The sequence below is a fragment of the Tamandua tetradactyla genome, chromosome 6, assembly GCF_023851605.1.
Source record: "Tamandua tetradactyla isolate mTamTet1 chromosome 6, mTamTet1.pri, whole genome shotgun sequence".
Classification (NCBI taxonomy): domain Eukaryota; kingdom Metazoa; phylum Chordata; class Mammalia; order Pilosa; family Myrmecophagidae; genus Tamandua; species Tamandua tetradactyla.
This window is the reverse complement of record NC_135332.1, coordinates 66,595,710-66,614,320: the sequence shown is the minus strand read 5'-3', so window position 1 is coordinate 66,614,320 and position 18,611 is coordinate 66,595,710. Positions and strand designations below refer to the sequence as shown.

General features: G+C 39.6%; 1 protein-coding gene across 24 annotated transcripts in view; it reads right to left on the bottom strand.

Moving 5' to 3' along the window:
- The window catches only part of MYOCD (myocardin), a 510,995-nt gene that overhangs the window by 6,177 nt on the left and 486,207 nt on the right, over nucleotides 1-18,611 (bottom strand). For 22 of the 24 annotated variants that reach the window (XM_077166024.1, XM_077166026.1, XM_077166023.1 and 19 more), the window contains 4 exons: nucleotides 12,410-13,348; nucleotides 9,611-9,751; nucleotides 8,539-8,667; nucleotides 5,430-5,487 (listed from right to left, as the gene is read on the bottom strand). In XM_077166024.1, the coding sequence (XP_077022139.1) occupies nucleotides 5,430-5,487; nucleotides 8,539-8,667; nucleotides 9,611-9,751; nucleotides 12,410-13,348 (1,267 nt within the window). The remainder of the gene's footprint in view (nucleotides 1-5,429; nucleotides 5,488-8,538; nucleotides 8,668-9,610; nucleotides 9,752-12,409; nucleotides 13,349-18,611) is intronic. The other 2 variants (XM_077166022.1, XM_077166043.1) reach the window with 2 other exon arrangements.

Below are 18,611 nucleotides of genomic sequence, written 5' to 3'. Positions count from 1 at the left end.
AGTATTTTAGAGCCAGAAGATGAGTCATCTTATTCTTCCGGTTCACATTGCCACTTTCTAATGGTTATGCCCCAGCTATTTTCAGGGTTATGCACTTGCCTCACCCTGTGCCTTGATGCACTCATCTATCAACCTCCTGGTCTCTCCTCTTCATTCACTGAAAGCTCTATTTCCCAGTTCATTGCCTTTCCCCTATTCATCTTTTCATTCTATGTGACTTCAGCATCCTCAGAAATGAGCCATTTGTCATCCCGGTCTCTCAGTTCCTTGATATTCTCCTCAACTCTGTTGGGCATACCCTGGACCTTGTCATCAAATACTGCATCACTCTGAAAGCTTGGTTTCAAGCAAAATTTTCCACTCTCTGTCCATCATCTCCCACTTCTCATCTCACTTATTAAGTAAACCATTTCAACAATTTCTCAACCACTCTGAGTCATTCCAATCCACTGACTGCACAGGTATACCCAGGCGATATTATGGGTTCAGTTCCACACCACTGCAATAAAGCAAATATCACAATTTTTGGTTTCCAAGGACACATAAAAGTTATGTTTACTCTATAGTCTATTAACTGTGCAATAGCATTATGTCTAAAAAATCTACAGACCTTAATTTTAAAATATTTTATTGCTATCAAATGCTAACCAACATCTGAGCCTTCAGTAAGTTGCAATCTTTCTGCTGATGGATGGTCTTGCCTAAATGTTGATGGCAGGGTGGTGGCTGCTGAAGATTGGGGTGGTTGTGGCAATTTCTTAAAATGAAACAACAATGAAGATTGCTACATTGATGGACTACTTCTTTCACAAAAGATTTCTCTGTAGCACGCAATGCTGTTCGATAGCATTTTACCCACAGTAGAACTTTTAAGATTGGAGTCTATCCTCTCAAAACTTGATGCTGCTTTAAGAACTAAGTTTATGTAATATTCTAAATCCTTTGTTGTCATTCAACACTTTCTTTGTTTGTCCCTAAGAAGCAACTCCTCACTGTTAAAGTTTCATCATGAGATTGCAGCAATTCTGTCACATCTTTAGGCCCCACTTCTAATTCTCTTGCTATTTCTACCACATTTGCAGTTTCCTCTTCCATTGAGTCTTGACCCCTTGAAGTCATGAGGGTTGAATCAACTTCTTCCAAACTCCTTTAATGTTGATATTTTGTCTTCTTCCCTTGAATCATGAAAGTTCTTAATAGGATCTAGATTGGTGAATCCTTTCCAGATGGTTTTCAATTGACTTTGTACAGTTCCATCAGATGAATCACTAACTATGGTAGCTATAGTCTTACAAAATGTATTTCTTAAATAATAGGACTTGAAATTTGAAATGATTCCTTGATCTATGGGCTGTAGAATGGATGTCATGTGTAGGCATGAAAACAACATTAATCTCATTGAACATCTCTATTAGAGCTTTTGGATGACCGGGTGCATTGTCAGTGAACGGTATTATTTTGAAAGAAATTTCTTTTTCTGAGGAGCGGATCTCAACAGCAGCCTTAAAATATTCAGTAAGCCATGTTGTAAACAGATGTACTGTCATCCATTTACAGAGCACAGGCAGAGTAGATTTAGCATAATTCTTAAGAGTTCTAGGATTTTCAGAATAGTAAATGAGCATTGGCTTCAACTTCCAGTCATCAGATGCATTAGCCCCTAAAAAGAGTCAGCCTTTCTTTGAAACTTAGGAACCAGGCACTGACTTCTCCTTTCTAGCTTCAAAAGTCCTACTTGGCATTTTCTCCCAATATAAGGCAGTTTCATTTACATTGAAAATACGCTGTTTAGTGTAGCCACCTTCATCAATTATCCTGCCTAGATCTTCTGGATAACTGCTGCAGCTTCTACATCAGCACTTGCTGCTTCACCTCACACTTTTATGTTATGAAGATGGCTTCTTTCCTTAAACCTCATGAACAACCTCTGCTAACTTCAAACTTTTCTCCTGCAGCTTCCTCACTCTCCCAGCCTTCAGAGAATTGAGAAGGGTTTGGGCCTTGCTCTCTCTGAGGCTTTGGCTGAAGGAAATGTGGCTGGTTTGATCTATCTACACCACAAAGACTTTCTCCATATCAGCAATGGGGCTGTTTTGCTTTCCTTTCACTTGAACACTTAGAGGCCATTGTAGGATTATTAATTGGCCTAATTTCAATACTGTTGTGTCTCAGAATAGAGAGGACTGAGGAGAGGGAGAGAGACAGGGGACTAGCTGGCTAGATGGTGGAGTAGTTAGAGTACACAAACATTTGTCAATTAAGTTGACTGTCTCCTATGGGTACTGTACATGATGCCCCAAAACAATTTCAATAGAAACATCAAAGAGCATAGATCACCATAAAAGTATAATAATAATGAAAAAGTTTAAAATACTGTGAGAATTACTGAAATATGGCACAGAAACATGAAGAGAACCCATACTTTTGGAAAAAATGGTGCCAAGAGACTTGCTGGATGCAGGATTGCCCCCAAACCTTCAACTTGTAGGTTTTTTTTTTTTTTTTTAATATATACAGTTCTTTTTAAATTATAAAATAATTCCATCACCATCCCCACCTTGTCTTACCCACATCCCCTCCAAAATTGGTATTGTCCAAGCAGTAGCAAGCCCAACAAAGCCCACCATACACTCAGATAGGAGGTTCCCAGAGACCATGCTTCTGTTAAAATCCAGAGCCCTCATGGAGCCAGGGAACCTCAGGCTGCAAGGACTATTGGCAAGTATGGCTGCAGACCAACAACTCCTAAAGGAAGAGGTGAGAAGTACTAAATGAGATGAGAGGGGAACCACTCTCAGAGACTGGAGTAGAATTTCAGGAGGTTCTTGGATAACAAAGGGTAATACACCCTAAGGTTGCAGGAATAGTCTTAAGTTGGAGGGGGCGATGGTGGTGGAGGGAGGAATGAAACCAGGCTCCCAAAAAATTCGTGAAGTGCAATAAAGTGAGGTATGCTTATCCTATTTCATCACCATCTGTTAGGCCCGTCTATATTCTGTGGTCTGCCTTCATAAATTATCTCCTAAACATACCCTCATTCACCTTGCTTTCTCTCCATCTACCAATACTCCTCTGTCAAAGCCCCATGCCTAGATTAATTTTATCATCTGATTTTTGAGCCAGCCCTGGATCATCTAGGCTTTGTAAGAAAAAAAGTACACAACTGTGCTGGTTTGAATTTGTGGAGCCCCAAAAGCCATGTCCTTTAATCCTCATTCAGTATTGCTGGGTGGGAGTTTTTAAATTATCCATGGAGATGTGACCCATCCAATTGTGGGTGGTAATTTTTGATTAGATTATTTCTATGGAGGTGAGTCTCCACCTATTCAAGGTAGAGTTGCTCACTGGAGCCCTTTAAGAGGGAACCATGCTACAGAGCCTGTGCAGCGAGAGAGACCTTTGGAGATGATGAAGGAAAACGCCCCCAGAGAAGCTTCATGAAACAAGAAGCCTGGAGAGAAAGCTAGCAGATGCTGCCCTGTTCGCCATATGTTTTTCCAATTGAGAGAGAAACCCTGAACATCATCAGCCTTTTTGAACCAAGGCATCTTTCCCTGGATGCCTTAGATTGGATATTCCTATAACCTTGCTTTAGTTGGGACATTTTCACAGCCTTAGAATTGTGGACTTGCAACTTAAATTCCCCTTTTTAAAAGCCATTCTGTTTCTGATATATCACATTCTGGCAGCTAGCAAACTATAACAACTAAACTGACTGGCTTCATTTTAAATTCATGATCACAAATGTCCAATTGGTACTTAACACAGCCTAATAATCCTTCTGGGTTTCCCCAGAACACTCATTCCATCCACAACTGGTTTGTAACTGCTTTTTTCCTCTATACTTTTCTTTCTTTCTTTTCAGAGGTTTTTAAAACAACATTAACTTTTTTCAAACTTTTACGTTAATTGTGCAATATGAGAAAGCTGAAAAAAAAAAAAAAGCAAAGAACACAAAACTCATCCAGAATCTTGAGCACTTTATAGTTTGACATCCTTCTAGGTCCTTTATGTGCATACACACGACTGAACATACGTTTTTATGGGGTTGAGATCACACAGAATGTATCATGCTTTTTCATGAATATTTACCAATTAAAAGTCCCAAAGCCTGGAGTCTCGTGATAACCAAGAACAGATGACACCAACTTAATCAGGGGGAGAAATGTATTCCTGTCTTTCTTTGGGACAAAAATTTCATAAAAGACAAAAATGGCAACAGGCCTCTATGGGTATTAACAGTTACAAATACTGCATTCCCTTAATGCTCAATTTAAAATGAGACCTAAAGCAAGAGTACAATTAGTATTATGCATCTAAGAGAACTCATTATCAGATCTATATTGAAATATTGCAAGACTGTGTTTCCATTGAATTACTTAACAATGTTTCCCTATGGTACGGCCAAGAGATGTGTCCATATAATGATTACATCAAAATGGAAATATGAACACATCTGCATACACCCCTCCCCACCTGTACTTCCTCCTGCCTCTCTGCAGCCAGCTTATCGAACAAGTCCTGATAATTGCTCTTTACTCTTTGCTCACCTTGCACATATTTCATTAAGAAAATGTGTATGTCTGCTATGAATCCTCTCATCTTTCCATGATGAGACTTATAAACATGCTTGCACCTGTGCCCCTCTTTCTCTTCTTCCCTCTTGTTAAAATGGAATAAAAGTCCATTTTTTGGTCCATGTCCCTTACTAGACTGTGAATGCCATAAAGGTGGGGATTTTGTATGGTTCAGCATTGAGTCTAAAGCAACGCCTGACCACCCTTGCTCTAAGTCCTTTGCTTCCTTCTTCTCTGAAACTTTATATGTTGTTGCTTAAAGTTTCAACATTGAGTTTTCTTATTTCTGTCTATACCTTCTCTTTACATGATTCCATTCATTTTTGTGATTTCAAGTTCTAGGCATACCCTTCAAAAATCTTTAAAAAAAATAAACAAATGCCTTAAAAGGAGGCAAAAAGAACGTGTTGATTATTTCTTATTGCTAGCTTAAATGACACGTATATACGAACGGGTTCTCCAGTAGGAGATTCAATCTACTAATTGAGTTCCATTCTGAGCAGATAGAGTAAATTTGTACTATTTTTCTTCCTCTTTTTCACATACTTAAGAAAATAGAGGCATTGAGATTAGAAAATATTTAGGGAAACAGGGATTGGATTGAAAGATGAAAAAGTTTAAAATGAGGTGAAAAAATGATCCCAGGAAGAAAAGCAGTGAGGAATTGTCTGTGGTGCTCTCTTTTATCTGCTCCATCTAGGCTCAGGAAGCTTAAAGGAAAGAACTCTCTCCCCATAGGTCATTTGGAGCACACAACTCATCGTCCGCATCGAAGCTTGGTCCTGAGCATTCTCCCCGTAGAGCACATCCAGATGCAAAGCAACCTGATGGGCAAAACCAAGGCTGTCTTACCTCCACTTTCAATCAGGACATCCAGGAGCTCATCCATCTGCTGACTCCGAGTCATCTGCTATTGTGAAAACAACCAAAGGAGAACAGAGTGGTTAAAAGTTGAGAATCTCTGCTGTAGGAAATCATTAGCAGCAGCACTACAGATTTTCAAAAATATATTTTTTTATTGAGAAAAAGCCACACTTACAGTCCAACCATATTATATAATCAGTGGCTCACAACATCATCATGTAGTTGTGTATTCTTTACCACGGGCCACTTTTAGAACATTTGCATCACTCCAGAAAAAGAAAAATAAATAACTCATACATCGCATACTCCTTGCCCCTCCTTCTCATTTACCTACAGTATTTCAATCTACCCAATTCTTGCCCTTTATCTCCCCCTATTATTTATTGATTTTTATCCTGATTTTTCTTGACTCATCTGTCCACACCCTAGATAAAAGGAGCATCAGACATAAGGTTTTCACAATCACATAGTCACACTGTAAAAGATACATGGGTATAAAATCTTCTTCAAGAATCAAGGCTATGGGAACACAGTTCCACAGTTTCAGGTACTTCCCTCTAGCCACTCCAATACACCATAAACTGAAAAAGGAATATCTATATAATGCATAAGTATAACCTCCAGGGTCATCTACCGACTGTTTAAAATCTCTCAGCCCCTGAGACTTTTTTTGGTCTCATTTCTCTCTTCTCCCTTTTGGTCAAGAAGCCTTTTTCATTCCAATGATGCCAGGTCGTAGCTCATTCCCAGAAGTCAGGTCCCATGTTGCCAAGGAGATTTATATCCCCGGGAGTCATGTCCCACGTAGTGGGGGAGGACAGTGAGTTCACCTGCCAATTTGGCTTAGAGAGAGGGGGTCACATCTGAGCAATTAAAGACTCTCTGGGGGTGACTCTTAGGTATAATTATAAGTAGGCTTGGCTTCTCCTTTGCAGGAATAAGTTTCATAGGGACAAACCCCAAGACTGAGGGCTCATCCTATTGTATTGGTTGTCTCCACTGCTTATGAGAATATCAGGAATTCCCCAGATAGGGAAGTTTAATATTTCCTCCTTTCTCACCAGTCCCTCAAGGGGACTTTGCAAATCCTTTTTAATTCTCCCCCCAGATTACCTGGGATATATCAGGGCATCACGTTAACCCACTACAAATTTTTGAACTGTGTTTGAGTACAGCTCAGTATTCCCTTTAGACAGTACACAACTGAATGGAGCAACCAGAGAAAGGGGAAAGAAGGCAGGATTCTTCCCAACACAAAGTAGTTAAGAGTTACTTCAGTTATTTGAGAGGTTTCTCTCCTTGGTGATATGGTCCCTTTTCTCACTTGGAAGTGACTTGGACTCTGCCTTCCTGTTTGTTTGCTGTGGATGCGGCCCAAGAACTTGGCTATCACTATCCTTGATTCCTCATTGCAATAGCAGTGGAATCTGTGGATGCGTCCTTGAGGAACGTCCATACCTCCACCGGCTGTCCCCTCATCTCCGGCTCATCTGTTGCGAAGGAGGTCTTATCCGCAGAGGCTCACTTTGTCCTGCCATTTTCTTTCCTTTCGATGTTGTGAAAAGAACCAGCTGATGTTTACAGGTACCAGGGGAAGGGATGTGGAGAGCAAAGCCATATCTATTTCACTCCTCTGACAGCCCAGTCCCAATAAACATGGGCAATACTACTCATATGAATAGGAGCACTGCTCAGAGGGTGATGAGCCCTTTGCCAGTGCAGAAGGTATCAGGTGCCTGCAGACTCCAGCAGGTAAGGTAAATGAGTCAAATCTAGACCAAGAAGGAAGGGTAGATTGCAGAGCACACTCCCTGGCTCAAGGGGGCAGCTGACACTCTACTTTAGCCAGTTGTCATCTGGCAGAGAGGTGGCCTAGGGTTGGCAGTTCCCCTAGTTTTAAAGAAATCAGAAAGCCCAATCTTGATATAAAATCCCCTAATTTTTAAAACACTCTTTAAGCCAAATGAAACCTAAATGCCAGCTGATTCTGACCTATGGGGTAGCAGGACGCCAACAACTGATGCAGATGTGTGCTTTGCAGGGATGAGTAAGAAAAACACCTATGAAGGGCTGTCTGACGATAACTTATCCAAAGCTCAGACCATTTTAAAAGTAGGATCATTAACGTGTTTTCTTCTTGCTTTCTTTTTATTTTGAGAATTTCCAAACAAATGAAAGTAGAGAACACAATGGATCTTTATGCATTCGTTACTAATGCATCAACAGCCATCCACATTCTGCCAGGGTCACTGAATGTTTTTTTTCTTTGTGAGTGCATGGTCCTGGAATCAAACCTGGGTCTCCCGCATGGAAGGCAGGCGTTCTACCACTGAACCTCCCAGACACTCTAAGGGTCACTGAATTGTAAAGCTAGGAAGAACCTTAGAGAGTATCACCTTGGCATTGCTTTCATATATTTGAGTACCTGTCATCTGCTCAGACTACGTACTAAGTCTTGACATGGCTGGCTAGTGGCAGGCCTGAAACGGAATCTGGGCATCTTCTTTCTCTGGGACACACAGCTTTTATTCACAAGCAGTCTTTCTACAACTGGCATTTAGATACTTTGTTCAGTGGGGAGGCACCAGATGCCTCCAATATCAAAATTTACAAACTACCCCAAATTTAATAATGTAATGTTATGTCCATTCAATCAGTCAGTTCTTCTATGAAGAACAAATCACAAATGCTTTCAATAGCATGAATGACATTACCAAAAAAGCTGATGGCAGGATAAGCATTCAGGGTAGCATTTTATTAACCTATCTGTTAGTACTGGTTTGTTGTGGAAACGTGTACTTGACTAAAACCATTTGCGGCCATGAAAACCACTTGTAGTTTTTGAGATATAGGTTGTGTGTGTATTTAGCTTTATTGTATTAAATTATCATTGCACTTAGCTTAAAATAAGGATTGAAATTGTATTTAAAGGGATCACTGAATGTTACTGTCTGTGAAACTGAATCTTTTGCGTGTTGCTTATTCACATTGTCTATAAATCAGTACTTGGGAAAATTCTACCTTCTTTACCTATTGATGCAGGGAATAAAGCATGACAATTAAACAGAAAAAAAAAAAGAACAAATCATGCGGTTACCTGCTTTACTGCATCCTCATAGGACGGAGGCTGTGTTATCTCTGAAACTGCTGGACTTGGCTTAGAAAAAGTTGGGGATGGAATTGAAAACTTTGGTCCTGCCTTATCAGAAGAGTGTAAACCAGCCATCTGTGTGGTTGAAATACAGGGAAAGGTAATCAATTCATGGGTCAGAAATGGTAGTGCTTCTGATTTAGAAATTACAGGATAAATTTTAGAAAACTTGATTTAAGGGGGGGGGGGGAACAAACAGGACTTAGAAAATAACTCCAATATATTAACCGTAGAGCATATCAATGTGAACGTATCGTACGAGACATCTTGAATTGGGATCCAGCAAATTCACTTTCCTTTCTAAGGTGTACCCTCTTCTATTAGGAAAACAGCAAGATGAGGAGATGCACCAACCAGAAACCTCTAGAGTAATTTATTCTCCAGGCCCTTCCATTCCAAACTGTGTGCATTTGCAGAGAGATGAAGGCATTTTGGGGTAGCCCTTCAGGAACCAGCTTCATTCGTCTCAGTTGTGTGCTCACATGGGAGTACCTGGACAATTTCAGTGTATCTTTCCCCAAAGGACTCCCTAGCTTGACTGGTGGTACGGTGGAATTTTGTTTCATGGTTATCTTATTTATCCCCTTTCTACCACCTCTTCTTCACTCCTGGGTCTTTCCTCCCCTCATTCTTCACCCAATGGAGATGTCCTCTCTTCCTTTTCTGCAGAGATATTGCATTGTGCTACTGAATTTCTGCACCTCTTTGGCCACTTGTCCAGATCCTTGACCTCTCTCTTTCGCCAACATTATTCTTTCATGGGTCCCCTCACCAAAACTGGTTGTCTCTATGCTGTTTCTTAAACATACCATGGCCATTTCTGGGATGGCCTCAGAAAATAACTCTCTGTGATACCTTATATCTGTACATTCATTCTCACGCATTTCCAGCAGACTTGTTTCTCCATAATATGTCATTTACTTCTACCTTTGAACCTAATAATTTGCTTTGAAGGGACCATCTAAGAGAGAAGAGGTAAAGTCAATTACAAGGTTAAGCCCTGTCCCCAGGTACCTACCTTTGGCTGCACTGGGCTTTTGGGGCAAGGGGTACTGCTGGCACCATGACTGCTGTCAGTTTGGGCTCCAGCGAAAGGAGGGTGGAGGCTGGAAGGCTGGGGAGAGAAGCTTGGAGGATGGCCATCATGTACTCCTGAGCTCTGTAGGAAGGAAGCCCACAAGCAATTGAGTGGACAACAGCAGCATATTTGAGACTTCTGGTCCTTACTCTAGTGTCTTATCTTAAAAGACCTTCCTAAATTCCACTAACAGATAAATTTGCCTAAAGCCTGGGGTGGTAGATTGAGTTAAGTACCCCAGAATAAAAACACATGTTTAATCAATCCATCCCTGTGAATCCATTACGCGTGAACCCAATGTAAACAGGACCTACTGAAAATGTCATTTTTAGTTAAGTATGGGCAACTGAATCAGGATGGGTTTTCATCCTACTAGTTAAGTCCTTATAAAGAGAAATCCACGGGGAGGACCTGCAAGCCGGGAGTCAATGGTACCCAGAAGAGAAAGGAGAGAACTTCAGCATGTACATCCTCATGTGGCAGGGAAAGCCAGAGAAATCCAAGGAACCCAAGGATCATGGGTATCTGTCATTAGAACACGAAAGACTTTGGAGAGAAAGCAGTGCCTTGCTGACTCCTCAATTGTGGGCTCTTTGGAGCCTCAAAACCATGAGCCAATAAGTTCCTGTTGTTAACCCAACCCAAGGTATGGTATTTGTCTTAGCATCTTGGAAATGAAGACCCCTAGCTTTATATATATCATCAACTGCTCAAGAACTTTCAATGGCTTCTCACATCTACAGCAGAGCGCCTCTTAACCATGATGTTCAGGACTCTCTGTGATTTGGTGCTATATATTTCTCCAAACTTAAATTCTACCACTCTCTTCTTCAACTTCTCCTTCCAGGCAAGTTAGCCCAATAGTTAGCTCCTCCACATGCCCTGTGCATTTTACTTCTCTATCTTTGTTCACATGATGTCCCTCCTGGAATGTCCTTTCCCTATAGCTTGCAAGTAAAGCCAAATGCCTTCACGAAATCTCCCCCAACTTTTCTATCCCTTCGTGATCAACTCAAACCACTCCCTATCTACCTTGTGCAGCATTGAACGTCATAAGCACAGATTAGTCATTGTATCCTATATTGCTCATATTTTAATCTTTTAAACATAAAAGTTGATGTCTGCAAAGACTGCCGTATAAACCATAAATCATAGTACAAATGTTCATTCTTGTTAGCATCAATGTTATGAGAATTGAAAGTCATGGCTCAGAGTGATGATGCTCGACTATTTTTATCATTGTTGCCTAGGACACTGTGCACTTAATAAATATTTGTGAAAAATCATGGTACTCTAAGTCCCACTTCCTCCCAGAGTGTCCACTTGGAATTGGGCATCATTCATCTGAATGTGTCTTTCTGCTAGGTTTATAAATATTAATTCTCATTACCTATAGCCACACCTCAGATTCCCAGAGTAGAGAATAGGCAGCCACTTTGGAATCAGATCATCCTGGGTCTGTATCCTGGCCCTGTGTGACGTAGGTAATTTTTTTCACCTCCCTGAGCCCCCTTTTCCTCAATGGCAAGTGAAGAATAGTGAGATGGAGCTCATGGGGTTGTTGTGACAATTAAGTAAGATGACTCATATACATGCCTCTTCATGCATGGAATATGGCAGGTGTCCAATAAATGGAATTTCCCTTCTTATTCTCTTTATAATAATATAGATTTTTGATATGTACTTTTCTTTCTTGAGTCGATTTTGACAGGCTTTTCTAATAATTCATCAGCTCCATGGACCAAAGGGAAGTTTTTGGCAATCATCTTGGGCTATTCTTAGAATCAATTACTTCTCTAAGCCACCTCCTATTAGTCTCCTTTCATTCTGCTACAGACACATTCGTCTTCTTTCTGATCCTTGGGTGTTTCAGGCATGCTCCCACCTCAGGGCTTTTGCACTTGCTCCCCCCACCCACCTTTGCCTGAAATATGCTTTCCCCCGATATTTGCAAGCTTTATCTTTTACCTCCTTCAAAACTTTGCTCAGATGTCCCTGGCTACTCTATTTATTTAAAGTTGCAAACTTCCATACTCTCCACCCCTCTTTCCTCATTTTCTCCATAAGATATATCATCTTCTAGTACACTGTGTAATTTATTATTTTGTTTACTATGTGTATCCCCATGAGAACAGGGATTTTTGTTTGGGTAGTTCAGCAGTAATCTCCAGAGACTAATGCAGGGTCAGGCACACAGTACATGCTCAGTAAATATTTATACTATGAATACCATTATGTGAAGAGAATAGTAAGGTCTAATAGCTTTCCCTTTGACCCTCTTGATTATTTGGTTGGCCTATGATAAGTCTTGATGCCAATGGATCCTCAGAGAAGCAGTCAGAAAACTATAGCCCATGAGCCAAATCTGGCCCACTGCCTGTTTTTGTCAATAAAGTTTTATTGGAATGCAACCATGTGTATTTGTTTACAGTCATTGTCTATGGTTGCTATTTTTGATAGAGAGGCAAAATTAAAGAGTTGTGACAGAGACCTTATGGTCTGCAAAGGCAAAATACTTCCTGCCTGGTTGCTTTCACAGAAAAACTTTTGTAACCTCTGCCTTAAAGGATGAGTGAGTTTAGTCTACTGTGAAGGCTAATGGATTGTGGTGTGGATGCTGCTGGACTTCTGGTAAACCCAGCACATTAAAAGTTCCAGTGTCAGCTCTTCGCCAATTGCAAATCCACATCCTGCCCCTGGAAAAAGGGATACATGGGGCACACTGCAATGGGTTCTTACCTGAGCAGTACACACCTGGCTGCCGACTGGTGAGGAGATGCAGTGACCTTCTCCCTGAGCACTAGAAGATGAGGGTAGGAAGTAATGGTTGTTGGGTGATGGAGGCAAACTGATATGCTGGGGGCTTTTCACAGCCCCAAGTGGGGAATGCTGAGGCGAGCACTGGGGGCTGAGAAATGTGGAAGAAAGTACATTGGATTGACCTGAGGACTCCCCACAATGAGTGTTTCCAAGGGGCAAGAGTTGAGCAGCTTCACAAGCCGAGGGTTGACTCTCTGAGCTGTTGTTTTGTCTTTTCACAGATGTTTGCTGGGATGCAAAAGGACAGCTGGAGACGGCATCTTCTTGCTTGATGGGGGCAGCCAAGAAAGGCAGCGGCTTCTTCTCTGTACAGTTATTCCTTTTTTGCTTCTGGAGTTGCATTCTCAGCTCTTCCACTTGCTTTTGCTCTTGCTGGAGCTTCCAGGTGAGCTCGTTGATCACCTTCTGCTTCTCCACCAGCATCTTGTCCTTTTCGGAGTCCAACCCGTCCACCTCGGAGGGAATAGACCCCCCATTGAAACTGCTCATGAGGCTTTCTTCTGTGCAGACGTGAACTGGGGATGGGTGCAGGCCAAAGGAGGGGGAGGCGTCATTGAAAGGGTCCGGCAGGGACCCAGCGACCGAGAGGTCAGATGAGGCAGGGGAAATTGGGGGGCTGGAGCTGGTGCTGCCAAAGTGGTAGAAGCCATTGGATAAGGCACTAGTGGAAGGGGAGGATTGGTAGTTCGGCAGAGTGTTGGTTGGGGTGACAGGAAAAGTGACAGTCGTTATATCACCAAAGTTTGGCACAGTGCCCCCAGGACAGTCCTGGAAGGGTCGAAGCCGGTCCATGAGGGTTGTTTTGGTGCCCGACACGGGCAAACCCCGTATTCGAAGCTGTTGTCTTAATTCAGAGACCTAAAGAAACAAGGGCATTGTTAGTTTGATGACAAGATTTTAAAAACTGTGCTTATTATTTTTAGTAATCAGGGAAAAATGTATTGATGTTGGAAAATATTCATAATATATCATTAAATGAGGCAGAAAAATGATATGCACAGCCTTACACTATTTTATAATTGTATGAGATTTGTGCACAAAAACAAGAAATACATATACCAAAATTAAAAATGTGTTATTCTTGTTGGATGGGCTCACAATAAAATTTACGTTTCGTTCTTTTCTGTTTTCCAAATGTTCTTGAGCATTATTACTTTTTCCTTTTACATGGGCAGGCGATGGCATCGAACCTGGGTCTCCGGCATGGCAGGTGGGAATTCTGCCAATGAGACCATTGGCACCACCCTATTATTTCTTTCATAATTAGAAAACCTGTGCTTGTTATTGAGTTTTAGAGCATCACAAACAGAATTTTCCAATATCCATGTTCCTTTTTCTAGTCCTCCCCAATTTCCTCCGCACCCTCTATATAAGCTGGCTTTGCACAATTCTTAGAGAAGGTGTAGGTTTTCAGAAAAACTATGCATAAGATACAAAGTTCCTATTGATCACCCTAGTATTAACACTTTGCTTTAGTAGGGTTCATTTGTTGCAATTGACAAAAGAACAGTTTTATAATCAGGCTATTAACTATAGTCCATTCTTTTCTTTAAGGTTCACTAATTGTGTTGTACAATTCTATAGATTTAAAAAAAATTTTATTCTAGTTACATAAATACAACCTAGACATTTCCTCTTTAAATAAGCCGAGGGTATGTGTGTGTGTGTGTGTACATAAAATTCAGTACCATTAATTACATTCACAATGTTATATATATAATAATATATTCACAGTGCTATATATACATAATTCAGTACTGTTAATTACATTCATGTGGTTTTACATCATTTTAATAATTCTCTTTTACTTTGTCACACGGCATGTTCCCATGGGCATAGAATCAGAAATTCAGAGCTTCAATGAACTGTAGAAGTTACAGGGCCCACTGTCCCATCCCTGCCTCTATTTTATAGACAAGAAAACTCATATCCATCTGGGTTTAGACCTAGGACCTCAACCAATAATCCTGAAGCAGATTGGAGCCTCCTGGTCTTTCCAGCTCTCTCAGTGAGCACTCTCGCCGCCCCGCTCTCTCCTCCTGCCATTCTAAAACCTGAGCATGTACCGGAATGCCTAAAGAGTGTGCTACTGCACAGGTGGGGAGGCACAACCCCTGAGTTTCTGGTTCAGTAGATCCAGGTGGGGATGAGAATATGTATTTCTAATATGTTGCCAGGTGATGCTGATGCTGCTGGCCCCAGACCAGACTTTGAGAACCGCTGTTCTACACCAGCATTTATGTCCCAGTTTTCAGCCCTGGCTGGTTAACAGTCAGATACTGAGAGAGAGGACTGTGGGGTAATTAAGAACATCAACTCAAATCCTGACCATGACTCTCACTAATCAGTGATCAGTCTATAAAACGGAGAAGAGGATAACTACCTTTTGCAATTTTGTGAGGATGCAAATGGCTGAAAATTAGGTTGTTGATTCATAGGTAATAATTTTATTTGTGAGTTTAAGAAGTCCATAGATTGGAAACATTGCATGTCCAAATATATGGGAATTGATTTAAGATCAATGATAGTACATGAAGATGATAGGCTACTAAAGATCTATTAAAGGTGGTGCTGTACACAGTTTGTTGACATAGAATAACGAGTAATGTTTGTGACATGTTATTAAATGAAAGAAACTGGAATTGTTTGATTCTATTATTCAAAAAATTATATATGTGTGTTTCTATATTCAAGCCTATGCTTGAATGAAACTCTCTGGATAGACATATGGACAGAAATCTCTGGATAAATAAACTTTTATTTGTGTTTTCTAAAGATTCCACATAAGCATACTATTTTGGTAATTAAGAAGGGAAACATATTCAATACTTAAATGTCAAAACCTCCATACAACAGCGAGATGAAAATGTAGGCAAACATTCTTCTGACATCCTGTAGAGAAAGATCCTTTGAGCATAAAAGCAAAGGAAGTAATCTTAAAAATTTTGAAAACAAAAATTTCGAATTTTCATAAGTAAAAAATCTTATAAATAAAGCTCAAATTCAAATAGTGTTTTGGGGAAAACATGATTGCAGCAGGAATAATAAAGGGTTACAAACTCAACGTACTAAGAGTGCTTACTGATCAAAACTCTGAGAGTTAAACTTGAAAGGTTAGCAGGAGATAGAAAGAGGGCAGAGATTGGGCAGTCAATGCTTAAGGAGTACAGAATGGTCAACAAGGTTGATTGCAAAGGTTCGGAAATGGATAGCACAATACTGTATGACGGCAGCACCATACTGTAAGTGTAATTAGCAAAGCTGAGTGGGGTGTGGTTGAAAGAGGAAGGCTAGAGTTGTGTATGTCACCAGAAGGAAAGCTAAAGGATAAAAACAGGGACTGGATGACTTAGCGAAACCCAGAGTACACAAGGATGGTAGTTAACTGTATAAATAAAAGAAAGTTCTTATATCATGTTTTTTACATGAACTGGAACAAACGGACATAACTATTACAAAGTGTTAATAATATGGTGGTATATGGGAAAAATACAATCAATATAAACTAAGGTCTATAGTTCCCAGTAACACTGTAGTTTTCTTGCATTAATTGTAACAAAGGCACTACACAAGAACTAAATGTCAATAATAGGGGGATGTGAGGTACGTGGGACTTTTTTCTTTGGAAGAAATGAGAATGCTATCATATGAACTGTAGTGGTGAACGCATAATTATACGATTATACCAAGAGCCATTGACTGTATATGTGGGATGGATTGTATGGTGTGTGAATAAAACTGTTAAAAAATAATGGGGGGCGGGCCACAGTGGCTCAGCAGGTAGAATTGTCACCTGCCATGCTGGAGACCCGGGTTCAATTCCTCGTCCTTCCCATGCAAAAGAAAAAAAAAGTGGTGGGGGAGGGGAGTGGGGAAGAGGGTATGGGATGTTTTGGATTTTCTTCTTTATTTTATTTTTCTTTCTAGAGTAATTGAAAATGTTCTAAAATTGTTTGTGCTCATGATACACAACTGTATGACAATACTGGGAGCCACTGATGGTATACTTTGGATGGATTCTATGGTGTGCAAATATATCTTAATAAAATCACATTAAAAAAAAGAGTGCTCACCAATCAAAAAGAAAACGCAAGACACACAGCATGAAAATGGACAAGGGATTGAACCAACTCTTCGTAAACGACAAAAGAAAAATAAATGACTAATGATAATATATGTACAATATCATCAGTAATCCAAGAAATGCAGATTAAATAAGTACTTAAATGTGTTTTGCATTTATCAAATTGACAACAAAATGAATAACGCTTTGTGTGGGTGAAGCAGCAACAGAATAAATAAGAGGGCATTCGTGAAAAAATAAAGCACTCTCGCACTTTGCTACGTAAAGACTGGTTCTTAGACCAGCATCATTAGTATCTGGTTTTTCCTTAGAGATGCAGACTCTCAGACACCACCCAGACTTCCCCAGGTAGGAATCTGCATTATAACGAGAGCCCCACTTCAATGTGGAATGAGAGGTGCTCTAATGCACTGCCCTCTTGAAACAGGCTGGTACAAATGTTCAAGACAGAAATTTGGCAATATGTATCAAAAACTTAAAAAATATTAATATATTCTGGTTCAGGAGTTTCACTCCTAAGTATTTAGCCTAAGGAAATAATCAGAGAAATTAATAAATTGAGGTATGAAGAAGGCAACTGAGATTTTATTTACAGTAGCAAAAGCTGGACGCAAATTAAATGTCCAATAGTGAAATTTCACTGGGTGGTAGGATGATATACTGTGATTAAAAAATCAACACTTTATTGAGTAATAAAAATTATGAAAAATGTTCATATAAACAAGAAAGCACACAAGAAATTTATGCACACATAATTACTTTAAAACAATTATTTTGAAATACAATATGCTCATATGAATTTTAAAAATCTAGAAGGAAATGATATCCGTAGAACTATGTGTGAATAGAAAAATTAATGGTTTTAATTTTCATTTAAAATACTCTTTACTTTCCCTCACACAATCAGTTTTCAATAGTGACTATGTAATTCTTTATCATCAGTTAAAAGTTACTTGAATTGCATCAACTTATATTCCCTCTAGCAATAAATATACTATTTCTCCTACAGTCCTGCTAGCATTATTTTATCATTTTCTTTTAGATTTGCTGAGTTGAAAAGGTACAAAATGGCAACTCATTATTGTCTTAATTTTGAATTACTTAAAATTAATGACTTCTACATTTCTTGTAAGAGTCTGTTCCGGCACTGAATAATTTAAACTACATTATTAAATAATACAGCTCACATTCTAAAATAAAATGAGTACATGTTGAGTTCAGTTTATCTTAAATTTCAGAGTATTATGTTGGATGGGCTTGTGTGGGATAAAGATTTGCATGTATTTCTTCCCTATGCTCACTCATGTTTTAATCACTAAACAGTAATCTTTTAACTTTTAAAATCATTTATTTTGAAAATTTTCAAACATAGCCAGAACCAGATTTAAAAAGTATAATGAACTGCACATACCCATTGATAAGCTTCAACAATTACCAACTCATGTCCAATTTTACTTAATTTATACCCTACCCACTTCTTCCCCTAATTCTGGAATTATTTTGACACAAACCATGTAATTTCACCTGTAAATTTCAGTATCCATCTCTAAAAGATGAGTATTCTCTTTTTCAACATTTGCATTACCATTATCATACCTAAAAAATTAACAATTGTACCTTAGTATTCATCAAATATTCTCTCAGTTTTTAAACTCCTCTCTCTCTCTTTCAGTCGATTGTTAGAAAGTGGACGCACAAAGAAAATCCATATACTACAATATAACCATTAAAAACTTCTTACTGAAAAATGAAACTCTTTTCTCAGGGCTCTTTCCCTTTTACTTCTATGTAGCAAACATAAACATTCCTTAAAAATGTCTCCTTCATTACCTTACTTTTCTGATGACTCTTTTTGTCACCCTCATTAATTCCTCTTATGGCTTTTCCCAATGTGATTACATTACTGACCCCCTTTATTCCTCGTCTTTCTTCCTTCCCTCAGACTCTTTCCATTTTGCTTTCTTTCAATCTCTTTCACTCTTCCAGTTTCCCACCCTCCCCAAGAGGCATGTGATTCTGAAATTTATTTCACAACCT